Here is a 15,362-nt window from a genome sequence, read left to right on the forward strand (position 1 = left end):
ACTGTGCCTGCCTAAATATTCTTGTATATCAATTTTAATGAATATAGATTAGTATATGCCTAAGATTTTTTGCTTTTAATGAGGCATAATTTTTCACACTTTAACTTCCTCAAACTGAATGACTTAAAATTGAGAAGTAGTAGTTTTTTTCTCTTGAAAAAAAAATTTTTTTTGTTTTTTGAGATGGAGTCTTGCTCTGTCCCCTAGGCTGGAGTGCAGTGGCGTGATCTTGGCTTACTGCAAGCTCCGCCTGCTGGGTTCACGCCATTCTCCTGCCTCAGCCTCCCGAGTAGCTGGGATTACAGGCGCCTGCCACCATGCCTGGCTAATTTTTGGTATTTTTAGTAGAGACGGGGTTTCACCATGTTAACTAGGATGGTCTTGATCTCCTGACCTCGTGATCTGCTTGCCTCGGCCTCCCAAAGTGCTGAGATTACAGATGTGAGCCACTGCGCCCGGCTTCTCTTGAAAAATTTTTAAAATTATTTCTCCCCGAATGATCTTCATTAGATTGATTACATGTCAGCATATAGAAAATGCTAATTGTATCTTGTATAAGATTTCTTAGATTTGGAGCTGGGTACAGTGGTGCATGCCTGTAGTCCCAGCTACTTGGGAGGCTGATGTGGGAAGATTGCTTGAGCCCAGGTGTTTGAGTCTGGCCTGGGCAACTTAGTAAGACCCCATCTCTAAAAACAAAAAAATTCTTAGATTTGTTTGAAAATTATAGTGAGCTAGATTCTCCTGATACATTTTTTAAAAAATTCCCTTTGGAAATAATATCCAAAGGGACTTTTAAACTATTAAAGTATAATTATTTAATTTTCTTACTAGAAATCATTCTAGGAAATTTGTTACTAAGAGTGAACATATATTTACATTTTTAAAATATATGTACAGATTATGTGTGGACTTTAATATTTTGTTTCTGTTTCCAAAGGTTCGGTCTTTGTGGGCTTCAGTGAATGAAATGCTCATGTTTTTGGAAAAAGACAGAGAAGTTGTTAGTTCGGTCCTTAGTCTTGTTAACCAATATGCTTTAGATGGAACTAATGTTGCTATTAATATTCCAAGGCTCTTACTTGACAAAATTGAGAAACAAATGTTTCAGGTAAGCATTTGATATTAAGGAAGCTTTTGAGAAAACTCCTATCATGTAATTGTATATTTTCTTGCAATGTTATTCTGCTTTCAGAATTTGTTTTTTGTTTTTTTTTTTTGAGACAGAATTTTGCTCTTATTGCCCAGGCTGGAGTGCAATGGCGTGGCGTGGTTTCGGCTCACTGCAACCTCTGCCTCCCAGGTTCAAGCGATTCTCCTGCCTCAGCCTCCCGAGTAGCTGGGATTACAGGCATGTGCCACCACACCCAGCTAATTTTGTATTTTTAGTAGACGGGGTTTCTCCATGTTGGTCAGGCTGGTCTTGAACTCCTGACCTCAGGTGATCCACCCACCTTGGCCTCCCAAAGTGCTGGGATTACAGGCGTGAGCCACCGCACCCGGCCAGAATTTATTTCTATGAGTGTGTTTAGTAAAACTTTCATAAGGAGTGATACTGTTAAAGGTGTGTATATTTATATTCACTTTTATTAATTGCCCCTTACCTGTACAGTACTACATCATATAGTGTAGACAGTATGAAGTTTCTTAGTAGGAAGATGATACTGTACTAGTTCATTATAAATTCTCAAAGACAACAACAGTGATCTCCTAATTGCCAAATGTCCTTTTAAAAAGTCTCCATCCCCTGGTTTCTGTTTTATCTTGATGCTGTTAAGTGTTGCTTGTAAAGTCTTCTTCCTTTAGCTTTATAACCTCAGTGTCTCTGCTTTTCTGTGGTCTTTCAGACTGCTGCTCTGTTTTTCACACTGGTTTCTTTTTTCTTTTTTTTTTGAGACAGAGTCATGCTGTCGCCCAGGCTAGAGTATAGTGGCATGATCTCGGCTCACTGCAACCTCCCGTCCTTGGTTCAAGTCATTCTCCTGCCTCAGCCTTCCAAGTAGCTGGGATTACAGGCGTGTGCCACCACACCTGGGTAATTTTTGTATTTTTAATAGAGACGGGGTTTCACTATGTTGGCCAGGCAGGTTTTGAACTCCTGACCTCAAGTGATCCACCTGCCTCGGCCTCCCAAAGTGCTGGGATTACAGACGTAAGCCACTGTGCCCGGCCTGATTTCTTTTTTTCTATCTAACTTTTTTTTTTAGGTCTTACTCTGTTACCTGGGCTGAAGTACAGTGGTGCAATCTCAGCTTCCTGCAACCTCCACCTCCCGGGTTCAAGTGATTCTCCTGCCTCGGCCTCCCAAGTAGCTGGGATTACAGGCTCCCGCCACCACGCCCAGCTAAATTTTTGTATTTTTAGTAGATATGGGGTTTCACCATGTTGGCCAGGCTGGTCTCGAACTCCTGACCTCGTCAGTCACCTGCCTCGGCCTCCCAAAGTGCTGGGATTACAGGCATGAGCCACCATGCCCAGCCTTTCTATCTAACTTTTAAATAATGTTCTCCATGGTTCTTTTAATGCCCTCTGTTTCTTTTCCTCATTATAAATGTATTTGTATTTTCTTACCAATTTCATGACTTCAACAGTCTCTCCTCATCAACCCAAACTCCATCCAGTTATTTCCACTTGCTTGTGGGACATTATCTGGATAGCTTACTTTTTTGTTTTCTTAGAAAACACAATTCATCAAGCATCTACTATATGCTGGAGAGATACAAAGATAAAATATTGTTGTGACTCTCTGAAGAGAGACACCTCTTTAGTAGAGACGGGGTTTCACCATGTTGACCAGGCTGGCTTAGAGCTCCTGACCTCAAATGATCCTCTTGCCTCGGCCCCTAAAGTGCTGGAATTACAGGCGTGAGCCACTGTGCCTGGCCCATAATTTTTGTGTGAAATCTATGATTTAAAAAGTATTGGAAACTGTCTGAGTGTGGTGGCTCACACCTATAATCCCAACACTTTGGGAAGCTGAGGAGGGTAGATCACTTGAGGTCAGGAATTTGAGACCAGCTTGGCCAACATGATGAAACCCCATCTCTACTAAAAATACAAAAATTAGCTGGGCATGGTGGTGCACATCTGTAGTCCCAGCTACTTGGGAGGCTGAGGTGGGAGGATTGCTTGAACGCTTGGGTCAGAGGCTGCAATGAGCCAAGATTGAGCCACTGCACCCAACCTGGGAGACAGAGTGGGACTCTGTCTCAAAAAAAAAATTAAAATTAAAATTAAACAATTGGCAACTAATTCAAATGATTTTAAGACATAGAGCTGTGCAAGCCAAAGAAACATATTTAAGTACAGATACAGCCTTTAGGGGTCATTGATTTGTAACTTCTGTTAAAAAATGAATTTATGGTCTTTTCACTAAACCTGCTGTTTCTGCTCAATATTTTTCTTTCCATCTATTAACATTTCTTTTATTCTAGTTTTCAACCTTTTGTGTAATATAAAAATGTAGCAAGGCATGTTATTCTTTCCTAGTAGTTTTCATTGGGCCAAAATTATTTACGTCATTTTATGTTTGGGGGTATTTGATCCCCCCCCCCCCTTTTTTTTTTTTGTTTGAGATGGAGTTTTGCTCTTATTGCCCAGGCTGGAGTGCAATGGCACAATCTCGGCTCACTGCAACCTCTGCCTCTTGGGTTCAAGCGATTCTCCTGACTCAGCCTCCTGAGTAGCTGTGATTACAGGCATGTACCACCACGCCCAGCTAATTTTGTATTTTTAGTAGAGACAGGATTTCTCCATGTTGGTCAGGCTGGTCTCAAACTCCCGACCTCAGGCGATCCACCGCCCCCCCCCCCCCCGCCCCCAGCCTCCCAAAGTGCTGGGATTACAGGTGTGAGCCACCGTGTCTGGCCTTTCCCTCTTCTTTAAGGTAAACTTCAATAGTAAAAAACATAAATATTTTTATGTAATAGTTTATTGTAACAACCTATAGTTCACCAATTTTTTCTTCTCCTGATTCCTTAGTTGCACATAGGAAATGTTTATGAGGCTGGAAAACTGAACCTCTTAACAGTTATTCAGTTATTAAATGAAGTCTTGAAGGTGATGAAATATGAACGTTGTCAGGCTGATCAAGCAAGATTGATGGTAGACCTTCACTATCTTGAAAAAGAGACCAAATTTCAGAAGGAAAGATTATCAGATCTGAAACATATGAGGTACACTAAAAAGATCTGTTATTTTACTGTGGGAGAAGTAGGGTGGTTTTCTCAGCAAAACTTGTATAACTTTAATAGCTCTTCAGCTTTGGCAAACAAGTATAAGAATTCTAATACTCAGAAACCTTACATAATCAACTCTTGGAGATATACATGAAGCAGAAAGGAAAAGGAAAATTAATGGAATAAATGATTTGCCCTGAATAATTGTTTTGTGAAATAATTTTAGCTTTTCTGTAGTTTTCTTTTGTTGGGTCTAATCATGAAACCTTAGAAAAGTTTTTTTTTTTTTGAGACGGAGTTTTGCTCTCGTTGCCCAGGCTAGAGTGCAATGGCGCGATCTTGGCTCACCACAACCCCTGCCTCCTGAGTTCAAGTGATTCTCCTGCCTCAGCCTCTTGAGTAGCTGCGATTACAGGCATGTGCCACCATGCCTGGCTAATTTTGTATTTTTAGTAGAGATGGGTTTTCTCCATGTTGGTCAGGCTGGTCTCGAACTCCCTACCTCAGGTGATCTGCCTGCCTCGGCCTCCCAAAGTGCTGGGATTACAGGCGTGAAACACCAAGCCCCGTCCCTTTTTTTTTGAGACAGAGTCTTGCTCTGTTGTCCAGGCTGGAGTGCAATGGTGTGATCTCCCGGGTTCATGCGATTCTCCTGCCTCAGACTCCCGAGTAGCTGAGATTACAGCCACGTGCCATCACGCCTGGCTAATTTTTGTATTTTTAGTAGGGATGGGGTTTCACCATGTTGGCCAGGCTGGTCTCGAACTCCTGACCTCAGGTGATCTGCCTGCCTCAGCCTTTCGAAAAGTTTTTTAATTAACCAGAAAGAATAGAAAGTATGGGCTGCTTATAGGAATGGACAGAGAGTGGGAGTGAAAGTTCTACTCAAGTTTAGGGCAAGGAAAAAATTCTATCTTAAAAATAAATGGAGTAGCTGGGCATGGTGGCTCACACTTGTAATCCCAGCACTTTGGGAGGCTGAGGCAGGTGGATCACCTCAGGTCAGAAGTTCAAGACCATTCTGGCCAATATGGGGAAACCGCGTCCCTACCAAAAAGACAAAAATTAGCCAGGCCTGGTGGCGTGTGCCTGTAATCCCAGCTACTTAGTAGGCTGAGGCAGTAGAATCACTTGAACCTGGGAGGCAGAGGTTGCAGTGAGCTGAGATCGTGCTATTGCACTCCTCCAGCCTGGGTGACAGAGTGAGACTCCATCTCAATTAAAAAAAAAAAAAAAAAAGAAAAAAAATAATAGAAAGGAGTAATAGATGTATTATTGTTTTGTGTTTTTTTTTTTTTTTTGAGACGGCATTTCCCTCTTTTTGCCTAGGCTGGAGCGCAATAGCACAATCTCAGCTTTCTGCAACCTCTGCCTCCTCATTTCAAGTGATTCTCCTGCCTCAGCTTGTTGAGTAGCTGGGATTAGAGGTGTGCGCCACCATGTCCAGCCAATTTTGTATTATTATTATTATTTTTCAGTAGAGACAGGGTTTCACCATTTTGGTCAGGCTGGGCTTGAACTCCTGACCTCACGTGATCCACCTGCCTCGGCCTTCCAAAGTTCTGGGATTATAGGTGTGAGCCACCGTACCCGGCGTCTTTCTGGTCTTTTTTTTTTTTTTTTAAACTAATTTTTAAAAATTAATTAATTAATTAATTATTTTTTATTATTGAGACTTAGTTTTACTCTTGTCTCCCAGGCCGGAGTGCATGCAGTGCAATGGCACGATCTCGGCTCACTGCAACCTCTGCCTCCTGGGTTCAAGCGATTCTCCTGCCTCAGCCTCCTTAGTAGCTGGAATTACAGGCACCCACCCCTATGCCCGGCTAATTTTTGTATTTTTCCTAGAGACGAGGTTTCACCACATTGGCCAGGCTGGTCTTGAACTTCTGACCTCAGGTGATCTGCCCGCCTTGGCCTCCCAAAGTGCCGGGATTACAGGCATGAGACACTGCTCCCGGCCTTCTTTATGGTCATAAAAAGAGAAAGGTATTTTAGGTTCTGAATATTCACCTGTGAGAGTTTATTTAATTTATATGTGGTATATTGATTGAACTTTCACTTCTATTTCCTTCCACTTCTCTACAACTATTGTTGTTTTCTTAAATTTTACTCAGTGCTTTTTTTGTATCTTCATATTTTGAATAAAGTTTTTTTATGCTATTATAGGTATAGAATAAAAGATGATCTCACAACTATAAGACATTCTGTTGTTGAAAAGCAAGGAGAATGGCATAAAAAGTGGAAAGAATTTCTTGGTTTGTCTCCTTTCAGTCTAATTAAAGGTTGGATTCCAGTAAGTAATGTTGACTTGCCCCCGCCCTCCCTGCCACACACCTTTTTTTTTTTTTTTGAGACAGTGTCTTGCTCTGTTGCCCAGGCTGGAGTAGAGTGGCACGATCATAGCTGGCTAGAGTACAGTGGCACGATCATAGCTGGCTGGAGTATGGTGGCATGATCATAGCTTGTTGTAACCTTGAACTTCCGAGCTCAAGCAATCCTCCCACCTCAGCCTTCTGAGTAGCTGGGACTACAGGTGTGCACCACCAAGCCTGGCTAATTTTTTCTTTAATTTTATAGATAGAGTCTCCCTATATTGCCAAGGCTGGTCTCAAACTCCTCGGCTCAAGTGATCTTCCTGCCTCGGCCTCCCCAAAGTACTGGGATTACAGGCATGAGCCACTACACTCAGCCAATTTGCCTTTTGGAGAATAGTTTCATATATGGCAATTTGTGAATTTATTGTGTTACAGATGACCTAGAAATGTTGTATGTATGTCATCTTTGCATTTGAGTCTAAAGTTTCTATGTTATGGTTTCTGTAATTTTTCTAAATATATAGATAATATAATATCCATAAGTTGCTGTTGTCATTTACAGTTAATATTTTTAGATTCGAAGGATTGTATTAAAAAGAAAACAATTATTATTTTTTGAGACAGAGTCTCGCTCTATTGCCCAGGCTGGAGTGCAGTGGCACAATCTCAGCTCACTGCAACTTTTGCCTTCCAGGTTCAAGTGGTTCTGCTGCCTCGGCCTCCCAAGTAGCCAGGACTAAAGGTGCCCGCCACCACGCTCGGCTGATTTTTCCATTTTCGGTAGAGATGGGGTTTCATCATGTTGGCCAGGCTGGTCTCGAATACCTGACTTCAGGTGATCCACCCACCTCTGCCTCCCAAAGTGCTGGGATTATGGGCGTGAGCCACTGTGCCCAGCCAGAAAACAAGACTCCTCTTGATGTGAGGTACTACGATGTTTGAGAAATTCAAGGACTAAGTAATCCCCCTTGCTCCTAATGTTGTACTCTGCTTTAAAAATAGTTATAGGGCTGGGCGTGGTGGCTCACACATGTCAATCCCACTGTTTTGGGAGGCAGAGGCAGGAGGATCATTTGAGGCCAGGAATTGGAGACCAGCCTAGACAACATAGTGAGACCCCATCTCTACCAAAAAAAAACCCCCAAAACTGGGTGTTGTGGTGTGTCTCTGTAGGCCTAGCTACTCGAGAGGCTGAAGTGGGAGGACTGCTTAAGTCCAGGAGTTTGAGGCTGCAGTGAGCTATGATAATGTCACTGCTCTTTAGCCTAGACAAGGGACTGAGACCTGTCTTTAAGAAAAATAAATAAATAAAAATAGTTATCTGATACATGCTTGGTAATTCCGTCTTTCTTATTGAGAAGATAATCTATTCATAGATTAACTGAGCATTGTTATTGTGGTAGTTAGCAAATATGTTTACTTCAAAATTGTGAATTTTCTGTTTTAAGTCTGTAGATCTTTTACCACCAATGTCTCCCCTTTCGTTTGATCCTGCCTCAGAAGAAGTGTATGCAAAGAGTATTCTTTGTCAGTATCCTGCTTCACTTCGAGGTTGGTTATTTATTTATTTTTTCTCTTTGAAACCTCCTTCCTGTCATTCTTTTTCATTGTAATAATAGTTCTTTAAATTCCTTATCTTTTTCCTCCATTTTTTTTTATTGTGGTGAAATGCATGTAACATAAAATTCATAATTTCAGTTATTGCAAAGTATATAACTCAGTGGCATTTAGTACATTTACAATGTTGTGCAGTCATCATCACTATCTAGTTCCTGAACTTTTTCTTTTATTTTTTTTGAGACAGGGTCTCACTCTGTTGCCCAAGCTGGAGTGCAGTTGCACAATCTCAGCTCACTGTAGCCTTGACCACCCCAGGCTCAAGTAATCCTCCCACCTCAGCCTCTCACGTAGCTGGGATACCACACCTGGCTAATTTTTGTATTTTTTTTTTTTTTTTGTAGAAATGGGATTTCACCATGTTGCCCGGGCTGGTCTTGAACTCCTGGGCTCAAATGATTGACCTGTCTCAGCCTCCCAAAGTGCTGGGATTACAGGCATGAGCCACTGAGCCCAGCCCCCAGAATATTTTCATCATCTCAAAAAAACCCTCTAACCCATTAATCAGTCACTTCCATTTTCCCTGCTAGTCCCTGGCAGCCAGTAATGTACTTGTGTTTTTTTTTTTATGAGATGGAGTCTTGCTCTGTTGCCCAGGCTGGAGTGCAGTGGCGCAATCTCAGCTCACTGCAACCTGTACCTTGGGTTCAAGCAATTAACGCTGTTGCCTCAGCCTCCTGAGGAGCTGGGATCACAGGTATGCGCCACCACACCTGGCTAATTTTTTTTGTATTTTTAGTAGAGATGGAGTTTCACCATGTTGGCCAGGCTGGTCTTGAGCTCCTGACCTCGAATGATCCGCCCGCCTTGGCCTCCGAAAGTGCTGGGATTATAGGTGTGAGCCACTGTGCCCGGTCCATTAATGTACTTCTTATCTCTATGGATTTGCCTGTTCTGGATATTTCATATAAATGAAGTCATATAATATGAGTCCTGTTGTTTCTGGCTTCTTTCACTTGCACTGTTTTTAACTTTGCACAATGTTTGCTTGAACTGATTCCAAGCAATTCTCCTTCCTCGGCCTCCCAAAGTGCTGGATTACAGGTGTGAGGCACCACATGTACAGTATTTTCAAGTTTTTTACATCTTGGAGCGTGTATCAGCGTTCAGTTTTTAAAAATCAGATTTGTTGAGCTATAATTCACGTATCATACAATTCAGCCATTGAAAATGTACAATTTCTTGCTTTTTGCTAAATTCACAAATATGTGCAATCATCATCACAATTGTAAACATTTTCATCACTTGAAAAAGAAACCTCATACCCTTTAGCTATCACCCCCCAATCCCCCTTCACTTCTCCAGTTCAAAGCAATTATGAAGATATTTTCTGTCTCCAGATTTCCCTGTTCTGGATTTTCATATGGATGGAATCATATCATACATAGACTTTTGTGACTGGCTTCTTTCACTTAGCGTAGCGTTTTCAAAGTTCATCTAAGTTGTGGCATGTATCAGTCAGTATTACATTCCTTTTTTATGAATACATGCCATTGTATGCCTCTACCACATTTTGTTTATCCATTCGTCTGTTGATGGACATTTGCGTTGTTTTCACCTTTTGACTATTATGAGTAATGCTTCTATAAACATTCTGTACAGGTTTTTTGTGGAAGCTCACAATTTTTTTTAACATGAAAGAATAGTACAATAATTAACCTGTGTTAATTAGCACATGTGTACAAGACAATTAGGTTCTGTAAATAGAGGATAGATAAGGAATGAATGAATAAAAAACATATAGCCAAATAGGAGCAGGTAATAGTTGTAGGCTGTAGTTCAGTCAGGCGAAAGGTCATGACAGCAGTTAGCACAGGACTTAATCACTGGGATAGGTAATTGGTTTGAGAGTCAGGTGTATTTGGGGAGGACACTGGTTGGGAAAGATTATAGACCAGAGAGCAAGGCTCAGTTTAGGTGCAACCAGAAGAGAAGACATAGAAAAGTCTGCATGGGGCTGGGCATAGCAGCTCACACCTATAATCCCAGCACTTTGGGAAGCCTAGGGCGGAAGATTGCTTAAGCCCAGGAGTTCAAGACCAGCCTGGACAGCATAGTGAGACCCATTCTCTACAAAAAATGAAAAATTAGCCAGGCATGGTGGTGTGTGTCTGTAGTCCTAGCTATTCAGGAGGCTGAGGCAGGAGGATCATTTGAGCCTGAGAGTTCAAGGCTGCAATGATGTATTACTGCTCCACTGCACAATGCTCTAGCCTGGACAACAGAGTAAGACCCTCTCTCTCTCTTTCTCTTTTTCTTAAATTTTTTTGAGACAGAATCTCACTGCATCCAGGTTGGAGTGCAGTGGTGCGATCTCGGCTCACTGCAACCTTCGCCTCCTGGGTTCAAGCAATTCTCCTGCCTCAGCCTCCCCAGTAGCTGGGATTACAGGCACATGCTGCCACGCCCGGCTAATTTTTTATATTTTAGTAGAGACAGGGTTTCACCGTGTTGCCCAGGCTGGTCTCAAACTCCTGAGCTTGGGCAATCCGCCTGCCTAGCCTCCCAAAGTGCTGGGATTACAGGTGTGAGCCACCGCACCCAGTCCTTTTTCTTAAATTTTAACTTAAAATTTTATTTTAAATTAAAAATTAGTGTTATCCATGCTCAGGGGCCATGTTACTCTCTGTATTGTTCCAATTTTACTATATGTGCAGCTGAAGTGAGCATGAGACCCTGTCTCTTAAAAAAAATAAAGAAAAGGCTGCGTGGTTTGATAAATGAGGAGGAGCTTCAGATAGAGCATTCTGGTTCCATGGTGGCTTTGGACAGCCCTTAATTCTGGTAGAATTCTTCTGATAGCTCTTGGCTTTGTTTTTCTCTCTTTTACTTTTATTTTTTATTTTTGAATTATTTTCTCTCTCTTTTTTTTTTTTTTGAGATCCACTAGTCAACAGAGCTCTTGAGGTTGTGTTGTGTTTTCATTTCAGTTGGGAAAGGGCTTTTGCACTCTTGCCAGGATTAGTTTACCCCTTCGAATCTATGAAATTCTCATGTCCATTTGGAGGTTTCTCTACTTGCCTTTATACTGAGGGAAAATGTGTCTGTTTAGGAAGTCCAATTGGAAGTTGTACTCTTGGGAGTCCTTTTTTTTTTTTTCCTAGTATAGAACCTTGATCTGAGCTGGGCTACTTCAACATTATATTTTTTGTGGTAAAACAACCTTTTCCGCCTTCCTATACGTTACATATTGCATCTTAATTTACTTTAAAAATGTTTTTTAAAATTATATTTCAGCATATTGAAAAGTACAGAGAATAATATAAATACTTGTTTATTAAACACCTCTTTTTGGCAAAGGTTTGCAATATTCACTTTAGGTTTTTTAAAATGTACATATGTAGTTAATCCTTGGATATCCACCTTTCTTCACCTTCCTTACTGATTTCACAGAGGTAATCACTATTCTGAATCTACTTTATTCTGATGTATGTTTATAAAATAAATTTATTACATATGTATAGACCTATAAACAATATGTAATATTGTTCTTCCTCTTTTTTAAAGTTTATAAATGAAAATTTTTTATTATCTTCCAAAAGGTTCTTTGTTAATGTTTGTATTTTTCAAACAAGGATCCAGGGAGGGTTAGTTCATTACATGTGATTGTTTTATTCTCTTAGTAACTTTTATTCTAGAATAATGCCTGTCTTTTTTTAATGACATTGATAGAAATTGTTTTTAACAATTACTATGTTTAAATTGAGCAACATGATTAATGACTTTTTTGGTCTATTCTTTTGTTCTTCTCCTTTTGAGAAGTGTATCTCAAAGTATATGCTTAGTTCTTGGACTCTGAATAGTAAAATTCTCGTTCTTTCTTTGAAAATGTCTTCATTTTCACTCATTTTTGAATGATAGTTTAGTTGGATATAGAATTCTAGATTGAAATTTATTTGTCTTTCAGACTTCGATGATATGATCTCATTGTTTTCTGTTGTTTTTGAGGCTATTTGCTGTTGGTCTAATTGTCATTCATTTGTAGTTAATTTTTTTTTTTTTTTTGAGATGGAGTCTTTATTACCCAGGCTTGAGTGTAGTGGCGCAATCTCAGCTCACTGCAACCTCTGCCTCCTGGGTTCAAGCAATTCTTCTGCCTAAGCTTCCCGTGTAGCTGGGATTCCTGGCGGGTGCCATCACACCTAGCTAATTTTTGTATTTTTAGTAGAGATGGGGTTTCACCATGTTGAACCGGTTGATCTTGAACTACTGACCCCAAGTGATCTGCCCGCCTTGGCCTCCCAAAGTGCTGAGATTACAGGTGTGAGTCATCGTACCTGGCCCATTTGTAGTTAGTTAATTTTTCCTTTTTTCTTTTTTTTTGAGAGGGAGTTTCACTGTTGTTGCCCAGGCTGGAGTGCAATGGCATGATTTCCACTCACTGCAACCTCTGCCTCCTGGGTTCAAGCACTTCCCCTAGCTCAGGCTTCCAAGTAGCTGGGATTACAGGCATGTGCCACCATGCCCAGCTGATTTTTGTATTTTTAGTAGAGACAGGATTTCATCATGTTGGCCAGGCTGGTCTCAAGCTCCTGAGCTTAGGTGATCCGCCCACCTTGGCCTCCCAAAGTGCTGGGATTACAGGCATGAGCCACTGGGCTTGGCCCATTTATAGTTAGTTAATTTTTGATTTCTGGTTGCTTTTAAGGTTTTTCTTTGGCTGGGTGTGGTGGCTTACGCCTGTAATCCCAGCACTTTGGGAGGCTGAGGCAGGAGGATTGCTTGAGCCTAGGAGACCAACCTGGGCAATATAGTGAGACCCTGTGTCTATAAAAAAACACAAAAAGTTAGCTGGGCATGGTGTCATGCACCTGTGGCCCCAGTTACTTGGGAAGCTGAGGTGGGAGGATCGCTTGAGCCCAGGAAGTCGAGGCTGTAGTGAGCCATGACTGTGGTACTGCAGTCAGCCTGGGTGACAAAGCAAGACCCTGTCTCAAAAAAAAAAAAAAAAAAGAAAATATTTTTCTTTTGTATTATGCAGGTTCACTGGGATATATCTAAATGTAGTTTTGTTTTATTTAGCCTATTTGGGATTTGTGTGTGCTTATTTATTCTGAAAGCTCATATCTTCAGTTTAGAAACTTATTCACCAATATCTCTTAAAATATTACTTTATCTCTTATTCTTTTGATCCTTTCCTTCTGAAACTCCTATTGTTGGGACTTCTAATTCTGTCTTTCATATCTTTTAACTTCTCATTCATATTTACAACTTTTTTTGTATCTCCTGGCTTCATTCTAGGTATTTTCTTTAGATAGCTCCTATAACTCACTGATTATCTTTTAGTTATGTTTAATCTGCTTTTTGACCTGTTTGTCTAGTATTTAGTAGTCATAGGTATATACTTTTTACCTCTGTAATCCTTACTTCTTTTCTGTAACTGCCTGTTTTTCATGGTGTCATCTTTCATTATGGCTTGTGTTCTACTTTGGTCATGTACAAATGGGGAAAGCCTTTCAGAAGGTAATATGTCGAAAGAGGTCGAGCCCTTGGAATATCAGATCTTCTGTAATCCAGCCATGGCTTTCTCCACCAATCTTATTTCCCACCATGCTTCCACTGGATGTACCCTGTGCTCCATCATAGCAACTTGTACCTCGTTCTCTCAGTACCTTCGTGCCTTCTTCCTACTCTGCAGTCTGGGCTGGATGTCTCTCCTCTGCCTCCTTAAATTCTGTATATACTTCTGTCATAATACTGTGGAAGTATAACATAACACTTGACTCATCACTATCCTTTCCTAGACTGACTCTTCGGAGGCAACGTCTCCATCTTTCATTTCTTTCTCCCATTGTTGGTATGGTAGTAGCATGTAGTTATTCAGTCATAGTTTGAATAATAAATATATAGGTTGACTGATAACCATAAATGTGCACTGAAATATGCTAAGACTGTAACTTTTTGGCCTTGCTGGCTTTTGTGATAATCTCATGATCTGTGTATGTAAACATGAAGCATGTAACACTGGGGAATTATGGATTCTTAGTCTTTGAGAAACTTGTTTTAGTATTAGCCATCATTTCTTTTATAAAAGCTAGATATTCTCTATTACTTTTCTGCTCATCACTTTATACTTATCAATTGAATAATTATGTTTTCCTATTAGTGTTCATATTTTGTTTTTTCTGTTTTCTTCTGTTTACAAGTTGTTCTCGAATTTCAACGAATCCTTGAATGTTAGAATGTACAAACATAATTAAAGAGTAACCAATTTTTAATTTTCTTTAGATACACATAAGCAACATAACCAAGAAAATGGTTGCAGAGGAGACAGTGATACCTTGGGAGCTCTACATGATCTAGCCAACAGGTAAAACAAATTTGATTTTCTTTTGTTAAACATTAAAAAACTCTTACTTTATAAAAAATAGAGATGGAAATGAGAGGTGAAGCCAGCTGGACTTCTGGGTCGGTTGGGGAGTTGGAGAACTTTTCTGTATTACAAGAGGATTGTTAAAATGCACCAATCACTGGATGTAGTGGCTCACTCTTGTAATCCTAGCACTTTGGGAGGCTGAGGTAGGAAGATCGCTTGAGCCCAGGAGTTCTAGACCAGTCCAGGCATAGCAAGACCCTGTCTGTACTAAAAGGAAAAACAAAAGGTGTGGTCTTTCTAGGTTGCAGAGGCTAGTCTTTAACTCTTGGCCTCAAGTGATCCTCCTGCCTGGGCCTCCCAAAGTACTAGGATTATGGTCATAACCCCCTGTGCCTGACCCAAATTTGATTTTTATATTAATTTTTTACTATATTAATTTTATTCCCCCGTCTTAAACCAGTTTCCAATCTTATTTACTCTGGGATAGTGCATAATTTTGCCTTTTTTTTTTTTTTTTTTTAATTTTGAAATGGAGTCTTGCTCTGGTTTCCTAGGCTGGAGTGCAATGGCGCGATTTTGGCTCACTGCAACATCCCTGCCTCCTGGGTTCAAACAGTTCCCCTCCTGGGTTCAGGCTACCTCCTAAGTAGCTGGGATTACAGGCGCCTGCCACCACACCTGGCTAATTTTTGTATTTTTAGTAGAGGTGAGGTTTCACCATGTTGGCCAGGCTGGTCTCGAACTCCTGATCTCAGGTGATCTACCCGCCTTGGCCTCCCAAAGTGCTGTGATTACAGATGTGAGCCACCGCGCCCGGCCAATTTTGCCCTTTTAACTGGACAATATTTTTCTACCACAGACCCACATTTTCAGAAAAGATCCAACATTTATGATACATGGGCATTTTTTCCCCTTCTATTCTTTATCTAAATA

The 15,362-nt window shown here is 40.7% G+C and overlaps 1 protein-coding gene and 1 non-coding gene across 4 annotated transcripts in view; one reads left to right on the forward strand and one right to left on the reverse strand.

Moving 5' to 3' along the window:
- The window catches only part of HAUS6 (HAUS augmin like complex subunit 6), a 50,798-nt gene that overhangs the window by 19,309 nt on the left and 16,127 nt on the right, over positions 1-15,362 (forward strand). For 2 of the 3 annotated variants that reach the window (XR_010123475.1, XM_063650526.1), the window contains exons 8-12: positions 941-1,111; positions 3,982-4,175; positions 6,348-6,474; positions 7,945-8,047; positions 14,342-14,423. Coding sequence is in view for 2 of the 3 variants with exons in the window: in XM_063650526.1 (XP_063506596.1) it covers positions 941-1,111; positions 3,982-4,175; positions 6,348-6,474; positions 7,945-8,047; positions 14,342-14,423 (677 nt within the window). In the remaining variant the exon portion in view is untranslated. The remainder of the gene's footprint in view (positions 1-940; positions 1,112-3,981; positions 4,176-6,347; positions 6,475-7,944; positions 8,048-14,341; positions 14,424-15,362) is intronic. The other variant, XM_054500644.2, reaches the window with a different exon arrangement.
- On the reverse strand, positions 10,680-10,781 carry LOC129044767 (U6 spliceosomal RNA). The gene has a single exon (XR_008504766.1). It is a non-coding gene; the product is annotated as a U6 spliceosomal RNA (small nuclear RNA).

The sequence above is a fragment of the Pongo pygmaeus genome, chromosome 13, assembly GCF_028885625.2.
Source record: "Pongo pygmaeus isolate AG05252 chromosome 13, NHGRI_mPonPyg2-v2.0_pri, whole genome shotgun sequence".
Lineage (NCBI taxonomy): Eukaryota > Metazoa > Chordata > Mammalia > Primates > Hominidae > Pongo > Pongo pygmaeus.